Source organism: Labrus mixtus, chromosome 14 (genome assembly GCF_963584025.1).
Source record: "Labrus mixtus chromosome 14, fLabMix1.1, whole genome shotgun sequence".
In the NCBI taxonomy this organism is placed as follows: Eukaryota; Metazoa; Chordata; class Actinopteri; order Labriformes; family Labridae; genus Labrus; species Labrus mixtus.
Genome location: NC_083625.1, coordinates 5,885,237 through 5,912,404, shown reverse-complemented (window position 1 = coordinate 5,912,404; position 27,168 = coordinate 5,885,237). Strand labels below are relative to the sequence as shown.

Below are 27,168 nucleotides of genomic sequence, written 5' to 3'. Positions count from 1 at the left end.
AGTCTATGGTCATTCCCACTCTCGCTCTCTCCCAGACAAAGGCGCTGCTAGTCAACAGGCAACCGATTGGGGCCAAAGACCAGTAGGGGCCTCAGAGGGCTGACAAAAGTTAAACTAAAGCAGCAAACCATAATGTGCAAATTTTGCAATGACTCTTATTGCCCTGCTGAACACTGGTTTTAGGGCCCCCAAAAGGACTGTAGAATCACCACTGCTCCCAGATTTCTAGCTATTCCCCTATCTCTAAACTACAGGCATTAAAAGCCCAAAAATAAATCTTAAAAAAAAAACAAAAAAAAAAAAAACATAAAGCATGTGTGACTTTTGTTGGCTTTCATCGTGGCAGGATGTGCAAAGGGAACGATTCTCTACTAGATGTAAGTTTCACCAAAGTTAAGTTCTGGGGAGGACTTTGCTTTAAGAGATTGAATTAGTGTCCACCTTTTATGTATTCTCAAACTTGCAGTTTATTATAATATTCAGATTTTTCTGCTGTTGTCAGGTGATGTAAACACGTGTCTTTTGATCACGTTTTACAATGCAATAAGATAAGCATTAATTAGTAGCGTAAAGTTGTGTTAGCTAAGAGTTAAAGTATGTGGTTGAATTAAAACATAAGTTGTTGTGTATAAGCCTATAGTGATGATTACTGTGAGGACCTTTCAGTTTGTGTTGCTTTTGGTGACCCCATATGGACAAAGGGGAAGACTACCTCTTATTTCTTTGGCCCAATCCCAATCTCCAACATAAAGCCTTAGCACTGATTACTGATTGTCCCAGATTATTTTTACTGAAAAACACAAACAATTTATCAATCCTTCTATCTTAAATGTATTTACATTTCCCTTTCACATCACTGGCACTTTGATTCGATTTTCTTATGCTACAATATACAAACACTTGTTTTTAGTGGGTGACTGGGCGATCATGTCCTTTCCATCCACCAAGTTTGCAATCAACTTTGGGTAAGTCCCACAGGAAAATCTGCAGATACCGTATACAGACTCACAAAAAGGGCACAATTTGCTGTTTAAAAGTCTACATCAGAGCCCTCACTCACCTGACGTTATCACAGTGGGACAGCACTAAGCACTCATAAACTTACCCAGAACGCACCTCAAAGTCTGCAGGTGTGAATTTTGGGATATAGCCTTTGCTGAACTTGTAGATGGTGTCCATTAACATAATAATCTTCTCCTTTTTTTTTTTACAGTCAAATGTTTATCAAGACGGTGTACCGTAGAAATTACATAAAAAGGCCGATACAGCTTGCTGTTAATGAATTAATGTGAAATCTACTTACCTAATATAATTGTGTTCAAGTCTATTCAAGTCTGTTTCATAACCAGTAGCCTAAAAAAAACTCCTCAAAGGAGCTTTAATGGATTATAACAATTTTGTGTTCAATCATGAAATTCAAACCAAGAAACTTTTAAACTTATTGTTTATACATGTTTGTAGTATAGATTTAGAACTATGAAATAAAATAATTTCAACACTCCTGGTTAAAAAAAATTAATAGGCGTACAGTTTATTGCAGTATTTTTTTTGTAACTGTAATGATCGAATTTCCCTCTGGGATTAATAAAGTAGCCTATTTCTTTTTTTAAAAAATCTTTATTCTTTTTAAATTGAAAGACAGAAGAAGGGGGGGGGGGAGAAAAACAGACAAGAGAAATACTTAAAACAAACAGGAGGAAAAAACATTTAAATAAAGAGTAAATGTAATTACAATAACAAGAGATTACAAAAATAATTACAAATAAAATGGCTACATAACCAAGACTTCAGGCAGTAAAGAGTAAGCTTGATTAAGGGTTGAAAACAGGTTGAGTACGGGCCTCTTTAGGAATATCTGTCCAAATAAGTCCATAAAGGCCTCTTCGCAAAGTCTGTGCTTTCTGTACTCCAATATAGGTTAAAAAGGGGTAAAGTAGCCTATTTCTGATTCTGATTTTAAAATACTATCGGGACAAATTGGGCTTCGTGAACAAATAACCCATAGAAGGGTTCAAAGACCTTCTGTCATATCTAAAAACAATTCTTACATGCGCCTGTTGCTTGAACATTCAAATACACGCAGAGTGAAGGCTCTTTGTTGTTTTCGCTTTTTTCTCAATGCGCCTATCCAATGCGCATGCGTGAAGACTCCGCAGGTTAACAGTTGAAATTATGGCCGTCGCGATGCAGACGGAGGATTTTCCTTACTTACCTTCGGGGCTGGCGGAGGGTATGGCCCCTTTCATGGCTTATTCAATGTTTATCTCAGCAAAACAGCACCTCAATGCGCCTAGTCCCATCGACGCTATTCAAGTGCTTACATGCCTGTGTTGCTGTTAGCTTATTGCATGCTAACGTTAGCCCGGCATTGAATGGTGAGCGCAGCGGCTCTGCTAATAAATGGTTAGCTGAGCTAGCTGCAGCCGTTTCTGCTTCCAAGGTCGAGGAGAGCATGTCTGCATCCGATGTTGATTCAGTGAAATTGCATATTGATCCCTGTGCCTGTGGGACAGTGGATGTATAGGGAGCCATCATCAGTTTTTCTGCAGCAGATCTGCATGTGTTATGCGGCTTTATTTACCTTCAATCCTGCTCTTGAATTGTGCTTGTAGCATATTGACACATGTGAGGCAGAAAACACATGTTACATTTTAATAATGCAAATTATCTGTCTGTCTTTATTAGTCAATTCATGTTACCAAGTCCCAGTAGAGTACTTATTATAGTAGAAGATACAACAAAGAGTGAGCATATTTCTTTAACTCAATACTTTGTTGTTTTGAAGCATACATTAAATCTACCTGTTGTCTGTTTCAGGTGGTAAAGTCTAAAGCCAGTTTATCATGTTTGCATTGTTTACAAAAAGATAAGCCTACTGTAAACTACTAATAAGCTCAGCCCCAAATTGTTGTTAAATTATAATGAAGAGAAGTCATACTATACTACAGGGATTGTCCATCTACAGTGCATGGTGTGGGACAAAGTGCTTTAAATGTAAAGCACTTAAATGTAAGCCCTCCAGGAACCTGAGAAGTCTGTGTGGTAACAACAATCAAATTTCCTGATCTCAAAACTTTTTTTTTTTTTAACTATGACTCCTGCGATACCCTGTTAACTCAGGCAGTGTGGCTTTACCTTTCCTGTCATGCCTTTAAGAAGCTTTTTTTTTTTTTTTTTAGAAGATGTGGAACAGACACATGGATCTTAATGATAAAAGGCCTCAAAACTCTGTTCAACTTTCCAAAGATAGCTTGCCAGTCAATCAATTCAATCAATCAATCAATCAATTTTTATTTGTATAGCGTCAACTCATAACAAGTGTTATCTCGAGACACTTTACAAAAAGCAGATAAAAGACCTTACTCACTGTTATGTTACAAAAAGCAGGTAAAAGACCTTACTCATTGTTATGTTACAAAAAGCAGGTAAAAGACCTTACTCATTGTTATGTTACAAAAAGCAGGTAAAAGACCTTACTCATTGTTATGTTACAAAAAGCAGGTAAAATACCTTACTTATTGTTATGTTACAGAAAGCAGGTAAAAGACCTTACTTATTGTTATGTTACAAAAAGCAGGTAAAATACCTTACTTATTGTTATGTTACAAAAAGCAGGTAAAATACCTTACTTATTGTTATGTTACAAAAAGCAGGTAAAATACCTTACTTATTGTTATGTTACAGAAAGCAGGTAAAAGACCTTACTCATTGTTATGTTACAAAAAGCAGGTAAAATACCTTACTTATTGTTATGTTACAAAAAGCAGGTAAAATACCTTACTTATTGTTATGTTACAAAAAGCAGGTAAAAGACCTTACTCATTGCTGTATTACAAAGACCCGGCCTATCCATCATGAGCACTTTAGCCAGTGATTTAACACGTTCCATGTGTAAAAGGGATAAAAAGAAAACATTTCCGCTGATGTAACATATGTTTTAGTTAAGTGAGTGATATTCATTGCATGAGTTAATGCATCAGTTCATCTTCTACATTAAGTCAACAGCATTGAATTAGTCAGGTCTACATGTTTTTTTCTTTTTTTTTTTTTCTCGAAAGTTATGTATTCTAAATTTCAAGTATCTTTAAGTGAAACTGTTGTTTAAACTTTTTTTTTTTTTTTCGAAAGTTGTATGATTTTAATGTTTTCCCAGAAGATGAACCTGATTTTGTGATCTCCTGTTTCTGTCTTCCCCCCCTGCAGTAAATAAAATGATAAAGGAGCATGGTGACCTGTTTTCTGACTCTCAGTGTAAAGTCTGCAGTGCCGTCCTCATTTCAGAGTCTCAGAAGTTGACTCATTATCAGGTCAGTGAGCACACAGCCCGCGCTGTTTCAGTGTCAGGGGACTTAACTTTTTTTCTCGGAAACTGGGAGGAGAGCTGCAGAATTTATTGGTTTATACAATTAGAGAAACATTGATGACGTTGTTCTAAGCGAGGAGACTCCAAAGGTTACAGCTTAAACAGATTGTATACACTGAATCAAAGCTATAGTCAGGAAATAGAAGCTGTGAATCATTGCATTAACTGCTTTGACATTTATAGAATATTTCATATAGCTAATATTAAAAGTGGATGGATTATAAAGTCAAATGTTCAGAATGATCAAGCCATCCATTTTACACAAGTGATTTTATATAAAACCAAGCAGCTATAATGGAGCTTAGTCTTTTTGGACGTATTAAAAAGATCTATTTTCCACCTGTTGAAGTTTAAAAGCATTTGAGTGGCGGCTTCTTTCTGTACAAGAGGATATCAGACAAGTCAACCTTTGTGTTGTTTTTCAATATAAGTGTAATGCAAAAGGTTGAGATCATACTATGTGTTGTTCACTTTACTTTTTTCAGAGCAAGAAACACGCCAACAAAGTGCGGCGTTATTTTTCCCTCCAAAATGAGAAGGAACAAGCGATCAAAAAGATCAAGTCTTCGCCTGACGCTGTGAGTACAGAGAGCTCCGTTTGAACTGTTCACGTAACACAAACCATTTCAATTTGCCAAAACAACAGTTGCTCTTCAGTGTCTCAAAAACAAACTTATTTTTGTTAAGGTATTGTGATGTGCAAACTATAAATTGAAAAGCACCCAAAAGTAGAAAAGAATAGAAAGCCTTGAATATCATTAAACAATTGTACAATGACATTAGAAATGCTTCACCTTAAAGTGCACAGACATGCAGGCATCCACAGCTACAAACAACATGCATTCAAGTTAAATAATGAAACAACTATTTAAGTGCTCAGACAAACTGGGAGAATGCTGTCAGCACTATTGCTGATGCAGAAAATGCATTTTGAGCACAATTCATCATTGTCCTCTTGTGTTTGGGTTCCAGTCTTCTACAACGTAGAGCAGTGGTTGCTAACCTTTTTTTAATTGAAGCAGACCCTCCCCCATTTCAAAGATTAGACCTCCACACACTTGTTCTTACCTAAAGGACATTTGAAAAAACACTATCAAGTATGTGTGATGTCATCATTTCGGTTAATATGTGCAAGTCTAATTTTGACAACCCCAGAGAAGGCAAACCCTCGCGTCCCCCCCAAAGAGCTTTGGCCCCAGGTTTGGCGCCGATGACGTAGAGCATTCAAACTTTGGGCGCTTTGTATTTCTGTTTCAGCAAATAGAAATGCACTAAAACATCTGCAGAATACAAAATAGACAGTTTAAGGTTTTTTTTGCTTCAGGAAAGAAATACAGACTAGAGGAACAGTGATCTCTAACTGACAAATGATGCTTCTTGAAGCGTTTCATATACCTACATGCTTTGTGTGTCTTTATAAACAGGACTGTAACAATGGAGACACAGACCGGTTTAAGAAGTGTCATATATGTGACATGACCTTCTCCTCTCCGGTGGTGGCTGAGTCCCACTACCAGGGCAAAGTTCACGCTAAGAACCTGAGGCTGATCCCAGGTATTTATGAGCTTATAAAAATAAAAGCTCTTTATTTCTTTCAATGCTTTTGTTTTATTTGTTTAAATGCTTTACTCGTATGTCTTCCTGTTGTATCTTAATTGATGTTCGTTTGCTTTTGATATGTTGAGCTTTGACTTGTGTCAACACAGAGAGAAAAACTTTTTGTTATTGGCTTCTGAGTGTTGTGATTTGAGTCAACAGCTCGTCAATACAAAGCACCACACATCCGTTTGTCCACTTTCAGTACAAAAGCACTAAATGTCATGTCGTACTGTTTGCAAGGGGAACTGAAATTCACAGAGCAGAGAAGTAAATATTTAACAGATGCAGTATGGACAGCCAGAAAAGAAAATACAAGTCAAAATGAAGTCTCAAATGATTGATTTCTGTAGTAAGTAGCTGTGTGATAAGCAGGATAATCAGAGAGACAAGACTATATACTAACCCTTTGGGTCCTGTTCAGGTTTCATTCAGCTAAAACAACCTGCTCACTGAGCTTTATTCATAAAATCAAACCGTTCTACAATTGTTCTCTGTTCTGCAGGTGTTGCCTCGCAAACACCTCCCTCCCAAACACCACCAACAGTTCAGCCAAAGAAGAAGCCTGCGGAGGATTTGAGCAGTGTGGCGGTGACAGGCGGCAGCAACAACAACAACAACAACAGCAACCCTGATCGTTTCTGCTCCATCTGCCAGGCCTCCTTTAACAACCCGCTCATGGCCCAGCAGCACTACGTGGGCAAGAAGCATCGAAAACAGATGACCAAGCTGAAACTGATGGAGACATACGGGCCCTCCACAGCACCAGGTGGGAGCACACAGACAGGAAATCACATAGTTATGTTTTCAGAAGATGCCACTTAACAGTTACACTCAAAGATAATTCATGACTACATTTCTGTCTATCAGAAAAATTGAATCATCTTTTTTCCCCCGCATGTCTACAGCTTCCACGCTAAAGGGCTACCCATGCACCGTCTGCAGCATTGAACTGAACTCTGTGGAGCAGTACCAGTCTCACATAAGTGGAGCCAAACACAAGAACCAGTAAGAACACACACGTTGCTAAACATTTTAAAATTAAGAGGGGTTGGCCTGATTACATATTACGTATTAGGGTAGGTACTAACACAGGGGCGAGACTGGTAAGCGGAGCCAGCAGGGGAGAGCAGCACTGTGTGTGTGTGTGTGTGTCTGAGTGTGTGTGTGCGTGTCTGAGTGTGTGTGTGTATGTGGAGCTCATGTGTTTCTCTACATCATGCTCCTGCAGCCCGTAAAGCAATGTGAATTCAGACTAGTTAAGTCACCATTGTTACACCGTCGTGGAGTCTATATTAATGTTCAAAGATGTAATGATGACGGCTGAACTTAGTTATGGTTGTTTCAGAGAAGCAATCTGAAAAGGGCGACAGTTTAATTCAGTTTTATGGGTAAATTATATTTGGTATAGGGGTACAGGCTGGCCCAGCTTTTTAACTTCCTCTTTAGGGAGAGATTTTTGATACAACTAAAATGTGACATGTACTGTATGTTAAAAAAAAAAAAAAAGAAGAATATATTGATATTTATACTCAGATTTAAATGCTTGTCTTCTTGATTTTTTAAAAATGGATTCTTTAATGAACAGAATTGTAAAACAGAAAATGTGTTTGAACTTTTGTTTCTCAGAAAAAAACAAAAAAACAACATCTCAAATCAGCCTTAAAATGTGTTTTTGTAGAGTGAAGAAGTCAGGCCCGAAGACTGCAGAGAACCAAGAGGCAGCAGAGCAATCGTTCAGTGGCGACGCCGCTGGAGAAAACCAGTACAGCAACACACCTGCAGAAGAGCAGTTTGCAGCAGAGGAAGGAGAAGCATACACGGGAGAAGGTGAAGTGTACACAGCCGGAGGTGAGCAGTACGCTCCTGAGGACACGGAGTACTCAGAGGAGTGCCAGTACACTTGAGTTTGGGCTGCAGAGGTTTTTCAGTCAGGACATAGAATGACACACAACAACCAGCCCCCCCCCCCCCCCCCCCTCCCCCCCAGCTCATTAACATCGACCTCCATGGACCTTCAGCTCCTGCCAGAATCTCTAAGTACGTTTTCATCTTCACCACAGGTTTGGACTCTGAACATCCCAACAGGTCATTTTATTTATTTATTTAGGAGTCCCACCTGAAAACAACACAATTTTGTTTTGAGTGTGTTTTTTGTTTTTTTCTCCGTCACAAAGCTTCTGATGAATTGATAAGAAAAGCTGTTTCACCTCCAGAGTGTGATCGTGACCTACAATCATGATGAAGGGCAACTTTGAGGGTTCAACAGGCGTCTTCAGTTTGAAAATCTCTCTCAAATGATTAAGGCTGGTTATCCACATACCCAGACTTTTTTGTACGCTAGTTTGTTTTTTGTTTTTATTTTTGTCCTTTTAATTTCGTTTGAATCTTATAATTTTCAGGGGAAGCCAATGGTTTCACATGTTGAAAGTGTTCTGTAGGAAAGGAGCAAGAAAAGATTTATATCTGTAAACACTAAAACCCCAAATCTGATCATACATTCTATGCAAGCTTTAAAATAACTGTACTACGAAGGTGTCAGGATGGTAGTAACATTAAACACACCTTTATAGTGAAGTTTTCTCGTCCAAGAGGCCATTTCAAATCTATACATTTACACACCTGCTGACACACACTCTGGTCTGATGCTAATATTAACTGTGCGACATACTGACACTTGTTCACTACTAAATCCACCCTAGCACTTCATCAGACGATTCCTCTGGGAGAATGAAACATTTAAAAAGGGAACCAATGTGAGATCATCAGCCAGAGCGATGAACAAGAAGCTGCATCACAAGTTTGAAGTCTTCAGTATTTCAGAAGCACTCGATACATTTACATCTTTTCATGAGGTCGCAGAGTGGAGGTTCTTTCCTCACTAAAGATCTTTGACCAGAACAGGCACCAGCTGAACAAAAGTTAAATTTTGGCCTGATATCAAGTTACTCAGAGAATGATCCCTCGCATGACAGCTGAGAAGAAGTGCTCCGTGTTAAAGCTTTGAGCATCATTCAAATGATTAACCAGTCCTCTCAAAAAAAGACGCTGCGTGGGTCCTGTGTGATGTGAATCATAGGTGCCCTCTTGTGGTAGTAGCAATAATGACAAGAGTATATGTGGCCGATGAACCAGTGTGTGTATCTTGTTAAGTACCTCAAATGAAAGGCTACATTTAAGTTTTATGTCATGAAACCTATGGAGTAACATAACTACTACTTTAAGTACTTATAAACCATGAAATATGAATGAGACAGTCTCACAGTGTTAAACACGGCTACTCTCAAAAGGTCAAATATTTGGTTTTGGGAGTCGTTCTGTTAGAAAGGAATTGTGAGGTCAGAACAGAGGACTGTCTGATATGAATTTCTAGGATTGGCTCAGAATGCTGCTTTTACAGGAGGATCTAAGTATAAGCAAATCTATAAGTATTAACAAAACCAGGAAAATGTCACAACTGAAAACAAGCGCCTTTTTTGGGGGGGGAGGGGGGAACTCTGTTGACCCAAAAACCTTAAGATTAACAATGCAGAACACCAAGGCCTTGAGGAAAGCCCGCTCCTTCCACAGAAGGAACAACCTCTTCTGCAGGGCAGCAGAGTCGCACGCAGCCGGATGCTCCACTGACACCGACTGTCAGCTCCCCCCTGCTCTTTATACTCTGCCTCTGAATGCAGAGGAGGCTCAGGTGTGCTCGACCGGTGGCTGCAGTAAGGCTAGGAGCAGCACCTGGAGGGGGCGAGAGAGAGAGAGAGAGAAAACAAAAAAGAACACACAGCACTACAGCACATTAAAGTCGTTAAGCCTGTATTAATAACGCTAACATCTAGTAATCAAACTGCATGTAAGCAATGAAAATACAAAAGTAAGCTGCTTCCCAGTTCATGTGACTTTTTCTTTAGTTCTACTGAATATATATTTGTTTTAGTGTCTTCAGTGAATGTATTCAGACACAACCTCACGTCTTGTCTCTTCTAACTGCAAGCTGCATTATTCTCCTACTCTGGTGTTGAAGAGGCTGTGACATTTTGCACATTCAGATCCGTCACTGTAGCCGCTTAAGATGTCGTAACCATCCGGAGAGATTAAAGAAAATTACAGGTCAGCTCAAAGTTTGTAAAAGTTGAACTCAGTTTTCTGGTTTCATTTAAGAGCATTTTAATTTCAAGCTTAAAGAAACCTCTCCAGAAGTTTGTTTTTTGATTGTTTTACATGATTTCAACTTCTGTGCACATTTCTGAGTACCTTTGGGTAAAAACATTTTCTTTAAGTGTTTCATCTTATCCTTTTTTTTTTTTGAAACTGTTTTTACTGGCCAACTTTTGTTCATTTCCTGTTGATTGTGAGATATGTCCATGTGATGGTTGCATAAAAAGGAGAGAACTGTTTAACTGTAGGACACTAATATGAAGAAACGAATGGAGGCTCCTCATTCATCGCTGAAAGTTACAGACGCTGCTAAAGGGTTAATTTGACCTTATAGAGTCTAAATGAGATCCTCTCAAGCTTCAAAAAGTACCCGACAAAGTCAAAAGTAAGCATTTTCTACATGTTGATGTCATTTTATATAAATAGTTTCTTTCTCAGTTTTCAGGAGTTTGGAAAGAATGAAAAAAAAAAAGAGGGCAAAATAGGATCATGGTGAAAATAAAGGAATAGTATCCTCTGGTTTCAAATGCAGTGGATTCATTACAGCTGTGAGATGAATGAACGCTAAGCTTTTTTGTAATGAGTTCAATTCTAAGTTTATTAAAGGGTGAAGATTTTTAAAGATTTTTAGCCGTACAAACGGGGCGTCATGAACTCTAAAAGAGACGTACGGTAGCTGCTCTCTGAGCTCTGTAATTACTGTCAATAGCAGAGAATATTTACCGCAGAGATCTTTAAAAGTGATGTCAGATTAGGAAGTGATGTCAATATTAGAACAACTTTTTTTAGTCCGTTTGTCCTCGTACAGGACGTTGAATATTTTAGTACTGAATGTCTCAAACCTTCCAGCTAAAGAGAAAAAAAATAAATCTTTTTTTTTGGATGTTATTTATACAAAGAGGGCTCATGCATATTGTCGAGTACATGGTGTGTTAAAGACTAAAGGCCTTTCCTGTTACACCCTCATCTTTTTGTGTGTTAGCTGTTTCGTGGTTACGATTTTTCTTTCACTATAAGTTGTGTACAACTGAGGGGGAAAAAGATGCCGCAAAGATGTGCTTAAGTAAAGAGATGTTTTAAGAGAAACGGTGTGGACATGTTTTTATTTTGTGAACACAGATTTATTGTTACAATCAATTAATTTCTTATACAAATGAAGTAGTTTAGAAATTAGACCTTAACGTTGTTTGTCAACCAAACAGCAGTGACTACATTTGTAACACTCAGCGTCTGTCTCGGTTAAAATGGTTTTAAATGTGTATTTTAAAATCAGACTTCAGCAGATGTAGCTTTAGGTGATTATCAGGGGAAGTTTGTAAAGGTAAGTGAAGTTGCCTTTCAGAAAATCTTTCTGTGCTGTCTGTCCAATATGTCATGTCATCAAACATCTGTCCTGCAACTTCAGGTGCTGTTAATGTGACGTTGAAAGGTCTTACAGCTGCATATTCCTACGAGGACTCACCACCGATATCAAGAAAAATGAAGGAAATAGATTTGTTGTCCAGATTGACTATATACTGTAACAGTGATGACTCGTTGCTTAAACAGAACGGTGTGAGCAGCAGATTCAAGTTTTCAATTAGATGTTCAACAAGCACATATTGACCACAGACAAGTCAAACAAAACAAAGCCGTAACTCTCAATAACTAAATGTTTCTGAACATCACCCTGTGATTCAGACTCAGTCCACATGGTGGTGCTCTTACTCTTTGCTCGTGCTGGATCAGCAGCAGGGTTTCTTGGACTCTGCTCATGACAAAAGCTTATTCAGGGTTCAGGCTCAGTTCTCCTCATTTGACCCCGTTAACAATGAGCACACTGAAAAAACAAGCATGCACTTTTTTTTTTCTTTAATAACATTAATCGATCAATCATTGTATACTACACATACTTATACTTTAAACTGACCAACTTCTAAAATATCTTTGATGCATACTTAACTCTTCTGATTTCTTTAGAGCGCTGTCTTGGGACATTTGAAATGCACGGAGCCCCTGAAGTCCCAAATAGTAAAAAAAAGAAAATATAGACACGGTGTTACTGTTTGTTAAGAGGCTAAAATCCGCCTCAGCTCCAGCTCTCTGTCTGTCTTTAAGTCGACTGATAGTTAGGTTGAGATAACATTTCCAGCATGGCAACCACCATTGACAGGCTTCAAAAGCCCCCTGCAGTAACCAATGGGTGATGTCACTCAGGCTTAGTCCACTGTTATTTACAGTCTATGGTTAAAATATGTTAAAATAAGTTTTCCTTGGTAAAGTACTTTATGTTGTGTTATGTTTGAGAAATTATCCCAAATTCATATCACACACTTTTGAGAGGATGTTGATCTAGCTTCATTGTAGCGCCATCATTTATCTCCATAGCGTAGTAGCTTTTAGCATTTAGCAGCTAAAGAGACAGATATTTAACTTTTAGGCGTTGGTAAAGACCAAAGTAGAGACACTAGACTCAGAGTGATCATTTGGCAAAAAGCTTCACAGTTTCAGATTTTCTTAGAGCAAACTCTTACAGTTGCTCCTAGCTGCTCAAATTGTAAATAAGCAATGGTTTCCTTGTTAATTGTCATATGACCTTAAAATACAGTTTTTACTGTTTGATTCTGCTGCCCCCAAGTGGACCGTTTTTGCAAGTGACACTATGACTCATTTTTCTTTGATCAGAAATAATTGACAATGTCTTCATTATCGTTCAGATTTTTCTGATATTGCTGAAACCTGATTGATGCAGATAAATCCATGACATCAGTGTTCCTTCAGACCGTGTCGACTTCTAACCAGTGAAATATCTTCCTATAACTGCTCCTACTGGAACAAGAGTTTTACTTCTTTTTTATTTAAAGCCATGTCATATGGACCTATGGGTCTGAAATAAAGTATAAAGTAAAGTCTCACACTGAGACTGTGATAAAGATTTCATAGAAATAGGGTCTCGACGTTTGGACAAGCACTTAGCTCAACAACAACGAGTCCTTTAAACAGAGTTCAGTGTTTTTCCTGCAGTCTGGAGGTGTCACCCGTGAGCCAGTGTTTATCCACAGCTAATACAAAGATGAATACATAAAACACACATGCAGGCTGTTCAGAACTCCACACAGCGCCGGTCAACTGGCTGTTCATTTCCAGGCTGAGGTTTCTCTGTCGCTGACCCCCCCCCCCCCTCACAGTCTTAAATCTTTTAGGTTAATCCCCTGGGAGTGATGCTTCTGGGTCAATTTCAGGTAAACACACTATTATTGCTTTCATCAAACCTCAGTGAACAACAGTGCAGCTGTGTTTGTGTGTCCAGTCGGGAACAGTATGTGATGCACTCGGGGTGACAACAGGACAGTCGGTGAGAGTAGTCAGACAAGACAATTTGTCCTGGTCCCCTGCAGGCTGAGTGAGCTTCACTGTTATTGTGATTCAATTAAAAGAGGCATGACAGTATTCAAATGCGCCCAGTCTGCTTTAATGCATGAAACTGCATCTTCGTACAGTATCCACCGACAGAAACGATGGAACAAATTGTCTTTCATTGTCAGTTAAATTTTCATTTGTGTCTGGAAAACGGCTTTGCTTGCCAGAGTGTGTTTGTGAGACATTTTGAAATTGTCATGGATCCTTTTATATTTGTCTGGATGCAAGCTTTATGCTAATTTCTAATAATAAGAATTACAGAAGCAGAAGATGCATCCAGGTGTTCTTTTCTACTTTCCTTTCACCTAGAAGAGAAAGGACACTTTGGATCATTTCAGCCAGAGTAAAGGAATCATAAAAGGAACCTTACGTCATGGGAAACAGGGCTCTGTTGTTGGTTCTGTGCCTGATGCTCATCCATGTCGTGTTGCAATTTTGCATTTTTCCAGTGGGCACACACTGTCCAGGGGTTGGATTTTTTTTTACAATGCATCCGTTTTGATTTAATGAACTATACGTGTAATCCATAGTTAGGCGCGTAGCTGACCTGATTGACAGGTGAGTCCAGTTTGTCAGGAGATTTAAAACCCGCTCCCGCTCTTAGCCTGTCATCAGGTGGACTTAAAGGTAGGCTGAGACAGGATTTCCAGCATGGCGGCTGCTGCCGATGAGCCTCCAGAGCCCCCTGCTGTAACAGATGTGTGTCGTCACTCAGGCTTCGTCCGTTAATATTTACAGTCTATGCATCCAGCACATCTGGTGGTTCAGCTTCATGTCACTTTTTTGACAGGACACATAAACTCCAGTAACCAACATGGTTGCTTTAATCAGAACTCTTCTCTGCTTTCAGTGCAGTTACACACAACAACTACAACGGTATCCATGTCTGCAGGTCACAGAAGGGAAACTCAGTACTGTACATGGCTTTGTTTTATTCCAGTATCTTGTTCCATTTCCTGTACTGTGCAGCCCATGTGTTCAAAGGATCAAAAGGAAAATAGATCCCTATAGTTGCCAAAGGTTTTATGGCGTCTGATCTTTCTTCATCTGATGCACATCAAATGTAAAAGAAAACTTCACAGGGTCTAAATGTGCCTTTTTGTGATCACAGAGTAAAACACTCAGGAGGGAAGAAATATAACATAAAGAAATCTGTGACATTTATGATATGGCCTATAAGATATATCAAAAATCTGATGCAGCTGAAGATATATGAAACAGGTTTTTAGACATTTTTAAACCGTAATTCTGGATAATTAAGATTGGGTTTTAATATTTTATCCTTACAGAGAGATCATTTACTTTACTCAAGATATCTTAAGACTTCATTTAATGCCGTCCATACTCAAGAAAACTTTGAGAAAACTTTGGAAATACTTTCAAAAGACCAACGTCTCGCATCTAACGACAATGTCTCAGCAACTCACAGAGTTTGAAGTCACAGACTCAGGGTTTGCAAAGACTGGGGATCTTGCAGTGTCCCTAACCTGCAAGAAATGTACAACTACAACTTTTGAGCAGAAAACAGAAAAGGTAGATAAAACTGGTGAAGTTGTGGAGAGAGGTGGAATGCCTCTCTGACGTGTCCTCCCCTTCTTACCACGACAGAAGGAAAAAAGAGGGACAGAAATAGTGGCTGCGGTCCTGGAAATCCAGAGAATAATGAATCAGGTCATATTACCGAGTAGAACCTGGATATCAGCGGATCTAACAATGGATTTCTAGGGTAATAAATTCCTGGTGAGTATGCTTTATTCAAGGGAGGATTTCAAGGGCAGCAACTCTTTCTGTCCACTTTTTTATTCTCCTCTCTATGTGTTCAAAGTACAAAGGGGAGGTCACGTCTCTCCACAACGCCACCATTTTCTCCACAGTCCAGGACAACCGCATGTTCTTTCGTTTCCCTGCCATCTTTACTAGTTTGCAGCTTCCTGTTTGGTGCTGGTGAGACCGCTCCTATTGGCTGTGGACAATGTTTATGTCACTGAACAGACTGAAGACCTGTGATAAAGTTAAACAGGTATGATTTTATGACCCCATAACACCAAATGATGGAGATCACAGGAGCGGGCCCGAGCTTCAGAAAAGCCCTCAGGATTTTATTTAGAATTTGGAAATGTGACTGCGACTTTAAAATCACTTCATTGGTGTAAGGCCAGCATATACCTGTTATTCAATTGTCAGTAATGTTCTTAAATCCGATCACATCCAACCTGTGCAGACACATTACACACTCAGTGTCAACAGCTAGACCTTATTTGAACACATTGCTCGATCGTTTGTGCTTTGGCTGAATGTTTTTTTATTTGTCACTATGTCCCACTGTGTCACTGTGACAGAACAATCAGCTGATGTTTGTTTGTAGGACGGAGTCAGGTTGCATGTTTTGCATGTTCTCCGCTGTTTGCATGCTGGAAAATACAGAGGGAGGTGTTTCCAGTGGACATGTTTGCTGTTGTCCTCTTTTAGGTCATTAAAAGGTCAACTCAAAATCATAGGTTATAACAATTTAACCTGTTTGGTTAGATTCAAGCATTTTTTTTTTTTGGTGTATAATCAAGGATTTAAGTTGCTTGAAATAACATCAAAAATAAAAAGAGAAGCAGAACATCTTCTGGGATCAAAATATGAGACACAGAAAATGGGAAAAAATAAATAAATAAATGAGATTGTGAGAGGAGTTAAAAAGTGTGATAGACAGAAAGTGAGAGCCTTCATTCTGTGACAGCTTTCATGGAGATCATTGTATTGAAATGGAGACATCCAGGGTCCCAAACATCTCTGTGTTTGTTCGACCGAGGAACTAATCAGCCATTTCAGCCCATTTCATATTGAGTTGTGCTACTTTGTTATAGTTTTATAATCAATCGTGCAAACAAAATTTGGCAATGTATCTTCAACAAGGTTTTATGCCTTCACCTTCAATCAAATAAAACATTTTTCTCGTGTTAGATCTATGTAGGCGTGAGGAGCTCTAACATCTAACACAGTGAAGTAACCAGAAAATCAAAGCAGGCGGGCAGATCAGGCTGTCATCAGCTCATTGCCCTGCATGCAGCAGGCCCATTTCCCATCAGCCATCAGTCAGCAAGCCACTCTGTTACTGACAGGAGGCCAGATAGGAATCAGCCCCACCTGCCTCCTGTGCTACCTGACGGCTGCAGGTGTGTGTGTGTGTGTGTGGGGGGGGGGGGGGGGGGCGGGGGGGCAGCATCTTGAAGGATCCTGCATACGTAGACCGCTCAGACCGATCTGAGACGAGAGTCTGGTCTACAGACGATTTCCTGTTTGCATCATCAGTCGTCTCTTATTGCCTAGCAACTTCAACAGCTGCACCAGCACTTGGTGTGCAATGAATCTGCAGGATATGTTTGGCCATGAAGGATGCATCTTCGGGATGAGGCAGCCTTTAAATCGCTGATGAATCCTTCCGAGTATACGCTGCTATGTTAAAGATTGATTGAAAGATGTTTTTCACTTTCAGCTAACTGCAGAGCAAAGCTATCCATTATCATTATAATCAGCAGTTTTTTATGTATACATTATTTTGCAATAAGGTCATCCTTCAAGGCTTTGTTTCTTTAATAGTACATTTGTGTTATTCTTTTATCATACTTAATTCTGTGTTTTATTTTCACTTTCACTATGGCAATATAGAAGTTTCCCATGCCAAAAAAAATCCCTAATGAATTGAATTGCGATAGAGAGAGAGGGAGAGAGAGAGAGAGAGAGAGAGAGAGAGATGTAGAGAGAGAGGGAGAGAGAGAGAGAGAGAGAGAGAGAGAGATGTAGAGAGAGAGAGAGAGAGAGATGTAGAGAGAGAGAGAAGTAGAAGAAGAGAGAAAGTGAGAGTGTGTATGCCCTTTTTTTTAGTTTCTCAGCCGTCTGCTGCAGGTGGTTGTGTGGTCAGGTTACAACACACACACACACACACACACACACACACACACACACACACACACACACACACCTCTCCTTCCATGACATCTGAAAATTCCTATGGATTACTCTAATTCTAGTGACAGATGGACAAGTATGTGTGTGTGTGTGTGTGTGTGTGTGTGTGTGTGTGTGTGTGTGTGTAAACGAGAGCAGCTGGGAGCACGAGGTAAAATCGCAGCAGACCAACCAACCAACAGGCTGCTGGGACTGTCAGACACCTGTTTGGACCCCCCTCCTCATCCTCCTCCTCCTCCTCCTCCTCGTTCTCTCCCTCAGGATACTTGATATGTGGGAGGGAGAGGAGGAGGGAGAGGAGGGGGAGGTGGGTTCGGGGTGAGACAGAAACAGATAGAGGAGGAAGGGGAGAAAGGGAGAAACAGCTGGATCAACTGAATGTTTCCGATTTCTGTTTCCTGTCTCAGATTTGTCAGGACTGTTTCAAGCAGAGACCCCAGACTCTTAAAGGGACAATCAGTAACTTTTTAACTTTTGCCAATCACTCAAATGTTGATGATTAACACTGACATGCTGTGATGGACTTCTTTCACCACATGGTTAGGCTTTTGACCATATCATTTAGACCTATTGACAGTGAACTAGAAACATTTGATACATGTATTTTTCTAACAAATTGAGATATAAATTGTCAAATTTAAGGCAAACTTAAAGGAGCAATATGTAACTCTGACACCTAGTGTTTAAAATGGGCACTGCAGTCCAAATTCTAAACATTGGAGAGAGCAGTCTCCCTATTGGTTTCCTGTCTGCACGTTTTATATGAGGTCTGAATTAACTGACTCCTCTCACTCTGTTCTTGTGTTCTGCGTTGGTGCAGGCCGTCTTCATGATTTATTCTGTGTCAAAAGTATTTGCTGGGAAACCCGGGCCTGACTTTTGGAGAGGAAGCCGAGGCCTCCCGACCGCAGAGGAACAGTGCCAAAGCCGCAGTCAGACAACAGGTGAGCGGTTACGCTCTCAGGCACGTCTCATTGATATTCTAACCTATTGCACTTTCCCAGGCAGAGGACTCCCCTGTGGAAACACATAACTGCCTTACTGCCCCCCCCCCCCCCTCCAGGCTTTGATCCTCTCAATGTGAAGCAGATCTGATCCCAAGCTGAACCGAGGAGCAGACAGAATCCGACCGGAGAGTGAGATTGTTTCAGAGATCTGTGGACGTCTATATGAGTGAGTGTATGGAGGGTGAAGCAGAGGAGCTAACGTAATCAGTTCAATTAAAGGATTAGTTCACCCAAATGACAGAAAACATTTCCCTTTCTTCGGCCTAGTGTAGCAGCCTTGATATTATATTAATGTCTTTTCTTTTTTTTAAATTTGTATGTTGTCTCTGCTAAGTGACTGCAGCCCCAGAATAATATGTATATCAATAATAATATATTTCATTTATATAATGCCATTTTACATGGCGGAGGACCAATCGCTCTTTTGGCTTAAAGTCTACACTAAATAAATGATTCTGAATTCAAAAGAGCATTTTGGCAAAAAACTAAGTACATTAACTCAACAACTGTACTCATGTACCGTTCAAAGTATCGTTCACTCCGAGTTTTTGCCATGAGAAACGTAATTAAAGAGTGGTTTCTTCTTTGTGCTGTTAATCACCTTGTCCAACACCTGGCAGTCGTTCAGGACATTCAAAGTAACGACATTGTCTGGCTTATTTTTGTAGGTCATGTTGAGACATTAGTTGTAATTTCAGTCTGTTTCATAACCAGCTAATGACTCCTCACAGTAGCTTTAAACACAGCTTCAAGTGGTATTTTTACAACAGCGACGTCGTGTTTAACGACCGCTTGAATGGTGTCTCTCTCACTAATGAACCTCCAGACAAGAGTCACCTAACTTTTTGGCTGCTCTTCATTTTTACCAACTTTCACAGTGAGTTTAAGTTCATTGTTCTGCTGCCCCACCTTCGACTTCACCAACTTTTGGTTCAGTCTCCCTGCTCCCACTGCTTTAAGTCGTATCTGTAAGGCAGATATTTACAGCTAAAAAAGCTTTGTTAACCCTCAGTACACTCAATGTCTCAAAGCAGTCTGCACACAGAGAAAATAAACAAGAAGATAGAGGACATAGTGGAGCATTTAGAAGCTACAAAGACTGATATTTCTCACAGAAGTTGCTGATGGAGACTCAAAACAGCGCTAAAAGGAGAGTAAATCTTGACTTGGTAGAAAGACGGACAAAAGTTTTTAAATGACTCATCATGTTGCGACCTAACTGGAGGTGTCGATAAGGAACTGTTTACCATATTTGCTAAATTAAGTTTAATTAAGTGTTTTGTATGTTAACGTTTTTTTTACCACTTGTTTCTGCTGCCCCCAGGTGGCCAAAAACAGAAAAATGGTAAATGGACTTCAGCTTGTGTAGCGCGTGTATCCTGCACAGTCACTGCAGGTGTACTGGAATACAATCTGTGATGCAGGACTGGGAATGAGGATTATTATAATGTGGTTTCACTCCATCTAAAGTCAAAATGAAATAAAACTGGATGTTTTATTCCTGCTACTTACTTTATGTCATTGCTCAAGGTGAGCGGCTAACAGCAAACACACTAAAATAAAACATGGAATTTAAAGGCATTCACTTTAAACGTAATAATAAACTTAATCTATAACTTCCAGATTACACTATAAAGGTTCTTCAGCTCTTGTTCAATGTGCAGTATAACCATCAGCCCTTTCTATGAGACAATTAGCCTTAAATGAAAGTGAAAACAGAGGCAGCGTGAGAGGCAGGTTAGAGTACAATGACTTCCTTTGAGCAGGCTTCAGGTCAGAGCTCACTGAAGTCCTGTCTGAATCCAACACCTCTGTTTTGGCTGACCTCTGGACATTTAAAGAGGCATGGGTCACCGCCGCCCCCCTCCTCCCAGGATGATGGGGTGCGGATGTCCGCTCGCTGTGCCCGGCATCTCTCCCTCACCTGGGGGTGGAGGGTACAGGTTCCAGGATGCAGGATTACACAGTTTGACAAAATACCTGCAGGAAACACCCAGCAAAGCAGGCCGGTTTATTATGTAAGATACACTAAACAAAAAAAAAAAAGATTTTGGAATGTAGCAAGGAGGGATTCAGAGCAAGAGATTACCTTGAGAAAATGTGACAAATAAAGGTTAACATGGGGAAAATGTTGCGAGGAAAACTGCAATGCTATGACGGCAATGCATGGGTGTGTTGCAGGTGAGGGGTGGAGGCACAACACAGCAAAAGTTAAATGTTTTTTTAATTCATTTTTAACATGATTGTTATTTGGAAAATGATTATCCAAACCTTTCACTTCTAGTATATTAGGTTTTTGTTAACGTCCAAACGATGCTCTTCTATGGTAAATTAGATTGTGGAAAACCTGAGCAAGAGCATAGCGCCCCCTGTGCCTTAGAGAGCTTATTGAATAACGGGCCAAAATGTCCATCTCTACCCCGGGGGCTTTTATTGTGAAATGCTGCTTGACCTGCATGAAGGGAGCGCTGTTAGTGTGAAGACAGTGGTGATAAATCAAAAAAGTTTAAACTAATTGTAGCTCTAAATACAGACGTGTGTTATTTTGAGTTTTCTAAGTCATCATGGGCTCTTACGAATTTGAATCTATTCACACATGAATCTATTTTTATCCTCAAGACCACGACACAATAGATGCAGAAAAAACATTTTTCAGTGCTTCAGGAGCGAACCACCTTTTCTCAAACGATGATGTCATGAATCTGCCTTCACTGCCTTCATGAAACTACCTGACTTCACTGGGATGTTTTTGTTGTGTTTTGTGTGAGCAATTAAGAGAGCGATCAGGATTTTTTTTTCTCAGCTCAGTTCAGCTCTCCCTCAGAGTCACAGCTCATGAGGAGCTTTTGTGTTTCAAATCAGGAGGAAGAAAAAGAACATGTAAGGCCTCAGAGCCTTGCTCGGGGGGAGGGGGGGGGGTTAAGAATGAGGGGATCTTTTTGCCTTTGGTGCTGATAATCGGCGACTTCTCTCATTTCCCTTCAGCACAAAACCCTCCTCTGTCTGCCCCCGTTACTCTCCGAGGGAGAGTTTTCACCTCCCGCGAGACTGAGCCACCTGTAAGTCCTGATTTATATTCCAAGAGCGAAACACCCCTTTACCTCGTGCTTTGTATGTTTTAGTTTTGTGGTCCTATTTTTGCTGTTCTGAGGCAAAACATTAGAAAATATCCTTTTGTTTGTGAAGTTTTCTATTTGTAATATACAAACACTAAATTCTAATTCACATCAAAAAACATCTCGTTTACAACCAAAAAGCAAACGACTGCCATATGTGTGAAAGCAATACATTTTAAACAGTTTGTGAGCCACTCAGCTCCCCTGAAGCCTGTCGATAAGAGGCTTATGTTCCCCTGCAAAGAGAAGGAGGAAGTGAAGGATGATGGGATGGAGAGAGGAGGGGAGGGCAGGAAGGATGAGGGGATCCCTGATGCTCTGCCCCTCAGGAGATCAGAGGACTCAGAGAGGGTTTACAGGAAATCAAAGGTGAGCGGAGCTGTGAGCGTCACTTAACAGAGTTTTTGTATTTCATGTCACAGTGAAAAGAATAATGTCCGAGCCACACTGACTGAGAATCACTTGAACCGCATAAAATGCACAAAACCCCTGAAAACTTCAACTCATATAATAGTAGTGCTGATCAGCCATCCTTCAGAACTGCTTGATTTCTTTGCTGTGTTGTTTTTTCGACCTGTTCATTGAAGGTTTGTTGAAGATTTTTATGGTTCACAGCGAATGAATCCGACTTTCGTCACCACTGAACTTGTCCTGAAGACACCGACGACAAGTTTTTTGTATTTTGGGATTAAGTGAAATGTCTATGTCGAACATTTTGGTGGCTATGCAGATTCATGTCCCTCTTAAAACACATCACAAAAAAGGTTTTAATTGACTTGCATGGTTCAGATACCTTTAAGTGTTGTGTGTTGTGTGAGCTTACTAAGACATTTATCCCATATTGCAAATAAAATAAACGCAAACAACTCATCATGTTAACATCATTGTAACCATGCTATCTTACTGATGTTCACATTTCATCAGTGTTTAAGTTGTTAAAGTAAAACGACCTTTGTCTTCTGTCAATATTAACATTAAGAAGAAAAATATGTACCTGAAAACTTTCTTTTTTTTTCAATGTTTAAGAGATCAAAAATCCTCCTGATATTATGAAGCAAACTTTAATAACTTCATCACAAATTCTTAAAGCACCCGTTCTTGGAAAACATCATTTACTGTTTTCAATTAAGGGACATGGATTTGGCCAAAAAAAAATTTGTGTGATCCTTCATGTTTACTGTCTAGCTTCCAATTGAGAAACCATGTAGAGCTGGAAGTGAAAGGGGACGTCTAAGCATTGTTAGCTGAATGCATATAGACTGTATAAAACATGGACCTAGTCTCAGTGACGTCACCCATTGGCTTCTGAAGGAGAATTCTGAAGCCCATAGATGGCTATATTGAAAATACTGACTCAAACTATCTTTCAGTCTAAAAGACAAAAAGGTGGGGAAAAAAATCATTGACGACATGAACCATTCAGACCAAACTCCTTTTTGTTCCAGGCTGATCATGTATATTTCTGATGTCAAGATGTATATTTTAACGTGGGGCTTTGTGTGTGACTTCAGGGGCTTTTGTGGTCATTTGAGGAACTGCAGTTTTCTGCACTTCGACATTGGCTTCATTTTTCAACACCTGAGGTTGCTGCTCGAGTAAAGCTAATCACTGTTTTCCTGTGTTAGTATAATTCCTGCTGAAACACAAGAGAGCAATACATGGACTATGAATTTCAATCTCCTAAAAAGTGTGCATTTATACGCAGAGTCGTGTAAAGGTGTTACAAAGTATGTTGAACATAGTCTGGTTTTGATCAAATGTTTTGGTGTAAAAAAAGTCTAAAAAAGTTTCCTCACGCTGTAATCACCCTGAATGACAGGCAGCCATGTCAAGACCGACTGAATAACAAATTGATCTATTGATGCACTGACTGATAACAAGATGAAAAAGCAGCACAGAGCAACGTTTACCCTTTCTTGTTCCTGTGTGTGTCCCCTCCATCCTCCCTCCATCCTCCCTCCTTCCTGTCCTTTAATCCTTACATTTTGCTCTTCAGTTAATCCAGCCTTCCTGCTCCCTTTGCTCCACTCCTTACCCAACCTCAGGGACAAGTTGTGTATCTAGGAGCAGACAAACAGAAATCCGGCGTCAGACGGTCAGACAGAGAGGTTGAGATGCAGACAGAAAGCTGCAGTCAGACGGTTGGGACGGCAGACAGGCTGGCGGTGGGCGTCTCTCCGTTAACGAGGCCTGACAGCTTCCATGCCGGCTCATGTCGCAGTGAAAGGGAGGATCGGGTCAGATTCAGAGCGTTTGATGTCCGGGTGGCGTTTGCGTTTGAAGGCACCGCTCATTCTTTGCCTCTGTTTGCTTTATTAAGCCGTGTTGTGTCAGACTGACCGAGCTGCCCGGCACTGGGCCGGTGGACCTTTCCAGTAACTCAAAATGACAGTCACCTGATTTTATATAACAGCCACAAAATACTGATATTAACCTCCCTTGTTTGGAGTGTGCGGTTACCCAACATGCTCTTTTTTTTGGTACATACAAGAGTGTCATTCTTTATTATGCAGCCGGAAGGATCTGACAATTTTTTTGTGATGTAAGCCAGGAAATCCAGGGTTGGCGTGCGGGCCCTGGACGCCGTGTCCTTTGTCTGGCTGCTTGCTCACTGCCCACATTGATGCTCTTCATCCAGCTGTAAAATCTGTTTAAATGTGTGTGTGTGCATGTGGGGTGGGGGGTGGGGGGTGTAGTGGGGTAACAGGGGCAGATGCAATCCACTCTGAAAACAAGATGTCACCCCCCTCAGATGGGTCAGAGTGGGGTAAGAGTGCAGCAGCAGCAGCAGCATTGAGCATTGGAGGGATAAAAAACATGCCGTGTTTGCTTCCTGTGGGCTTCCTCTGCACTGTGTCCTCTCTCTCTCGTTCTCTCTCCTGGCCGGAGCTATAGGTTTTCATGGTGCATTTCCCCTCTTCCACCGCAGGAGGGGGGAGGGAGGGGGGGGGGGATGCAGATTAGCATAACAGCCTCTGCAGGAACCCGGTCAGCATTAAAACACACTTCCTCTGGAAGTGGTTTTCTGCATAATCTGTTTCTCCTCCAACCTCCTCCTCCTCCTCCTCCACCATCACACCAAACAGCTCTTTCTCTTGCCCTCTGTGTGCATCTCTCTCTCTACCTCTGTCCCTGATTGTTGCTTAATCTGAAGGCCCTGCAACATCTGGGTCTCATAGTCGTCTCCAGTATATAAAATAAAACTCAAGCCATGTCATATGTCTTTCATATCTAACAAGCAACATTATTTGGGAACAAGGATGTCCTGGATCTACTTCGCTCTTATTGTTTTTGTAGTTCTTTTTCTAGTTGTTGTAGTTTAAGTTCAGTCACATAGAAATCAAGTGAGTGATTGATGAAATCTTGGGAGTCAGATGTCAGCCATAGAAAACAGCTGATCAGACAAAATGTGATGAAACCAATCTGTTGTGGTGCCGAAGATTTATGGTTTTTTTTTGCAGGCTGCTCCACTTCTGAGTGATGATGCGCTCCAAATAATCAGCTGAAGGCATATGTACAAGAATGCCTTCACACACCTTTTGAATGTATAATTACGTGCAACTGAGCCAGTGACAGGGCCTGCACACACACAACAAGCATAACTTTATACTTCAGTGCTTTGAACTTCTTCAATATAGCACACATTTACCCCAACATTTAGCTTTTCCCTTCAAAAATCAACAAACTGCTTTATAGAGATACAATTAAATATTTCAGATCCCATAGATGTTTTTAAAAAAAGATCAGTACAGCAAAGTTTCTGTGTAGCTGTACCTGCATAAACACATGATTTATTCTTTGATATTTACCCAGCAGTCTCTATGTGTTCACGCCCAATGAGGGGACTAACAGGAAAGTGAGATTTGTTAAGGTAATATTAACAGACTGCAGCACTTAAAGTGGTTCAGCAGCAGAGGAAAGAGGTTGTTTGTGGAATAATTACCTTTCTCTGTTTGCAAGCCCACCAAGCATGAAGTTCCAAAACCACATTTAACAGAAAAATACAAGTAAAACAAAGCCAACAAAACCCTCCAAAAGAGAGAACATCCTGGGATATCTGAAGCACATATAGCCTTTTCAAAATATCAGCTCTGCCACATTCCAGCGCAAAACCCATCCGGAGGATAATCAGGCCAACTCCTCCGATAAAAAAAAAAAATGTTTTGCTTGCAGAGTCATCCATATTCTCACGTTCCCACATCCGGATCAGGAAGCAGCTCTGAGCACGGGCAACAGGTGGATCCCCGGCCAGCTGAGTCAGCTGGAGGCTCAGATACAGTCCGGGGGCATCGGAGGGTCTCTGCACCACCGTGAAGCCAAATACAAAATGTTACAGTCAACTGACTAAGGTGCTAAACTTAGATGCTGAAAATATAAAATACTGTAGATTTATTAAGACATACAGTAAAATGAAATTCTTGGGAAACCTTTGTTATCGCCTAACTTTCTATCTTGCAGCATCTTCTGGTAAAATTGGAGTCTTTTGTGTACTCTGTCTCTGTTTATTAAAGACGGTGCTAATTAGCAAACATTAGCTAGACGCTAAGATGTTAAACCTCACCGTTGGTTTGACAAAAATCATGCAGGCATTTGAAGTCATAGTTTTTTCAGCTTTTGGAAACTTAACCTTTTCCCCACCATTTCTGACAATTCATAAACCAATCAGTTAATTGTTGGTAACACACTAATGTGATTTATTACAAAAAAATTAACTGAAATAAGAGTTGAATACAGAGGAGAGCCGACGGAACAAAAAGTTTGAACAGAACAAAATAGAAGCACAGATCCATATGCTCGCATTAATAACACACATGTGCACTCATACACTCTGTTTCTCTCCCTCTCTTTACTCTACACACACACACACACACACACACACACACACACACACACGGGGTGGACAGTTAGCGCAGCATGCCAGGACTTGAGGGGAAACAGATTGGAGAAATTGTCAGGGTGCATATTTTGGATTTCGGATCAGGTTTCGGCCTCTCAGCCCTGCAGCACCGGATAGATTTGATTAGGCCAACAACCACAGGCCAAATCTAATTAGCACATTATCCACAGCAGGATGTCAGGCCTGTGTGTCAGCATGAGGCACGACGTCTATACTGTTTCACGGTCATCAGGACGAAGCTGAGGGCCTCCTCACATCATGCCTCGGAATTTTTTTGCTCTGCGTGATGAGAAAAAAAAAGTGGAGAGTAGTGCGGTTAAAAAAAGGAAAATCAGACAAATCAACACGTTACAGCCGATAGAAACTGAGATGATGCCATTAAACTTTTGCTTTGTATTTGTGCTGCCTTACTTTGATACGTCTAAGCTTAAGTGCTGGAAAGCTTCAAGAACAAAAAGCTTAATAATATAAGTGAAGAATGTTACATTCATACAAATGAACGTTTTGATGACATGAAGTTTTGTACTTTCAACATATTTACATTTGCTTCTTTAACTCAAGTGTCAATAAAAAGTTGAATAATTTTAGTTAAACAATGTTGATGATATTAGCTTTTAAAATATGCTTTATTAAATTCATCATGTTCCTTATAGCTCTGTTGTACTTGTGTCTAAATCCCAAGAA

General features: G+C 40.2%; 2 protein-coding genes across 4 annotated transcripts in view; one reads left to right on the top strand and one right to left on the bottom strand.

The window, feature by feature from the left end:
* LOC132988864 (serrate RNA effector molecule homolog) overlaps positions 1 to 27,168 on the bottom strand; it is a 164,038-nt gene that overhangs the window by 124,379 nt on the left and 12,491 nt on the right. The window lies entirely within an intron of this gene.
* znf346 (zinc finger protein 346) lies at positions 2,123 to 11,194 on the top strand. Its single transcript, XM_061056480.1, has 7 exons — positions 2,123 to 2,230; positions 4,204 to 4,307; positions 4,849 to 4,941; positions 5,788 to 5,917; positions 6,465 to 6,728; positions 6,868 to 6,967; positions 7,641 to 11,194. Exons 1-7 carry the CDS (start codon positions 2,173 to 2,175, stop codon positions 7,864 to 7,866), a joined length of 975 nt encoding a protein of 324 aa, XP_060912463.1. The 5' UTR covers positions 2,123 to 2,172; the 3' UTR covers positions 7,867 to 11,194.

What these genes read in the sequence shown, in the direction of transcription:
- znf346 (XM_061056480.1), top strand. Translation starts at nt 2,173, where the DNA reads ATGGCCGTCGCGATGCAGACGGAGGATTTTCCTTACTTACCTTCGGGG. An exon ending in TCAAGTCTTCGCCTGACGCT is followed by an intron (nt 4,942 to 5,787) that starts GTGAGTACAGAG and finishes CTTTATAAACAG; the next exon opens with GACTGTAACAATGGAGACAC. An exon ending in CGGGCCCTCCACAGCACCAG is followed by an intron (nt 6,729 to 6,867) that starts GTGGGAGCACAC and finishes GCATGTCTACAG; the next exon opens with CTTCCACGCTAAAGGGCTAC.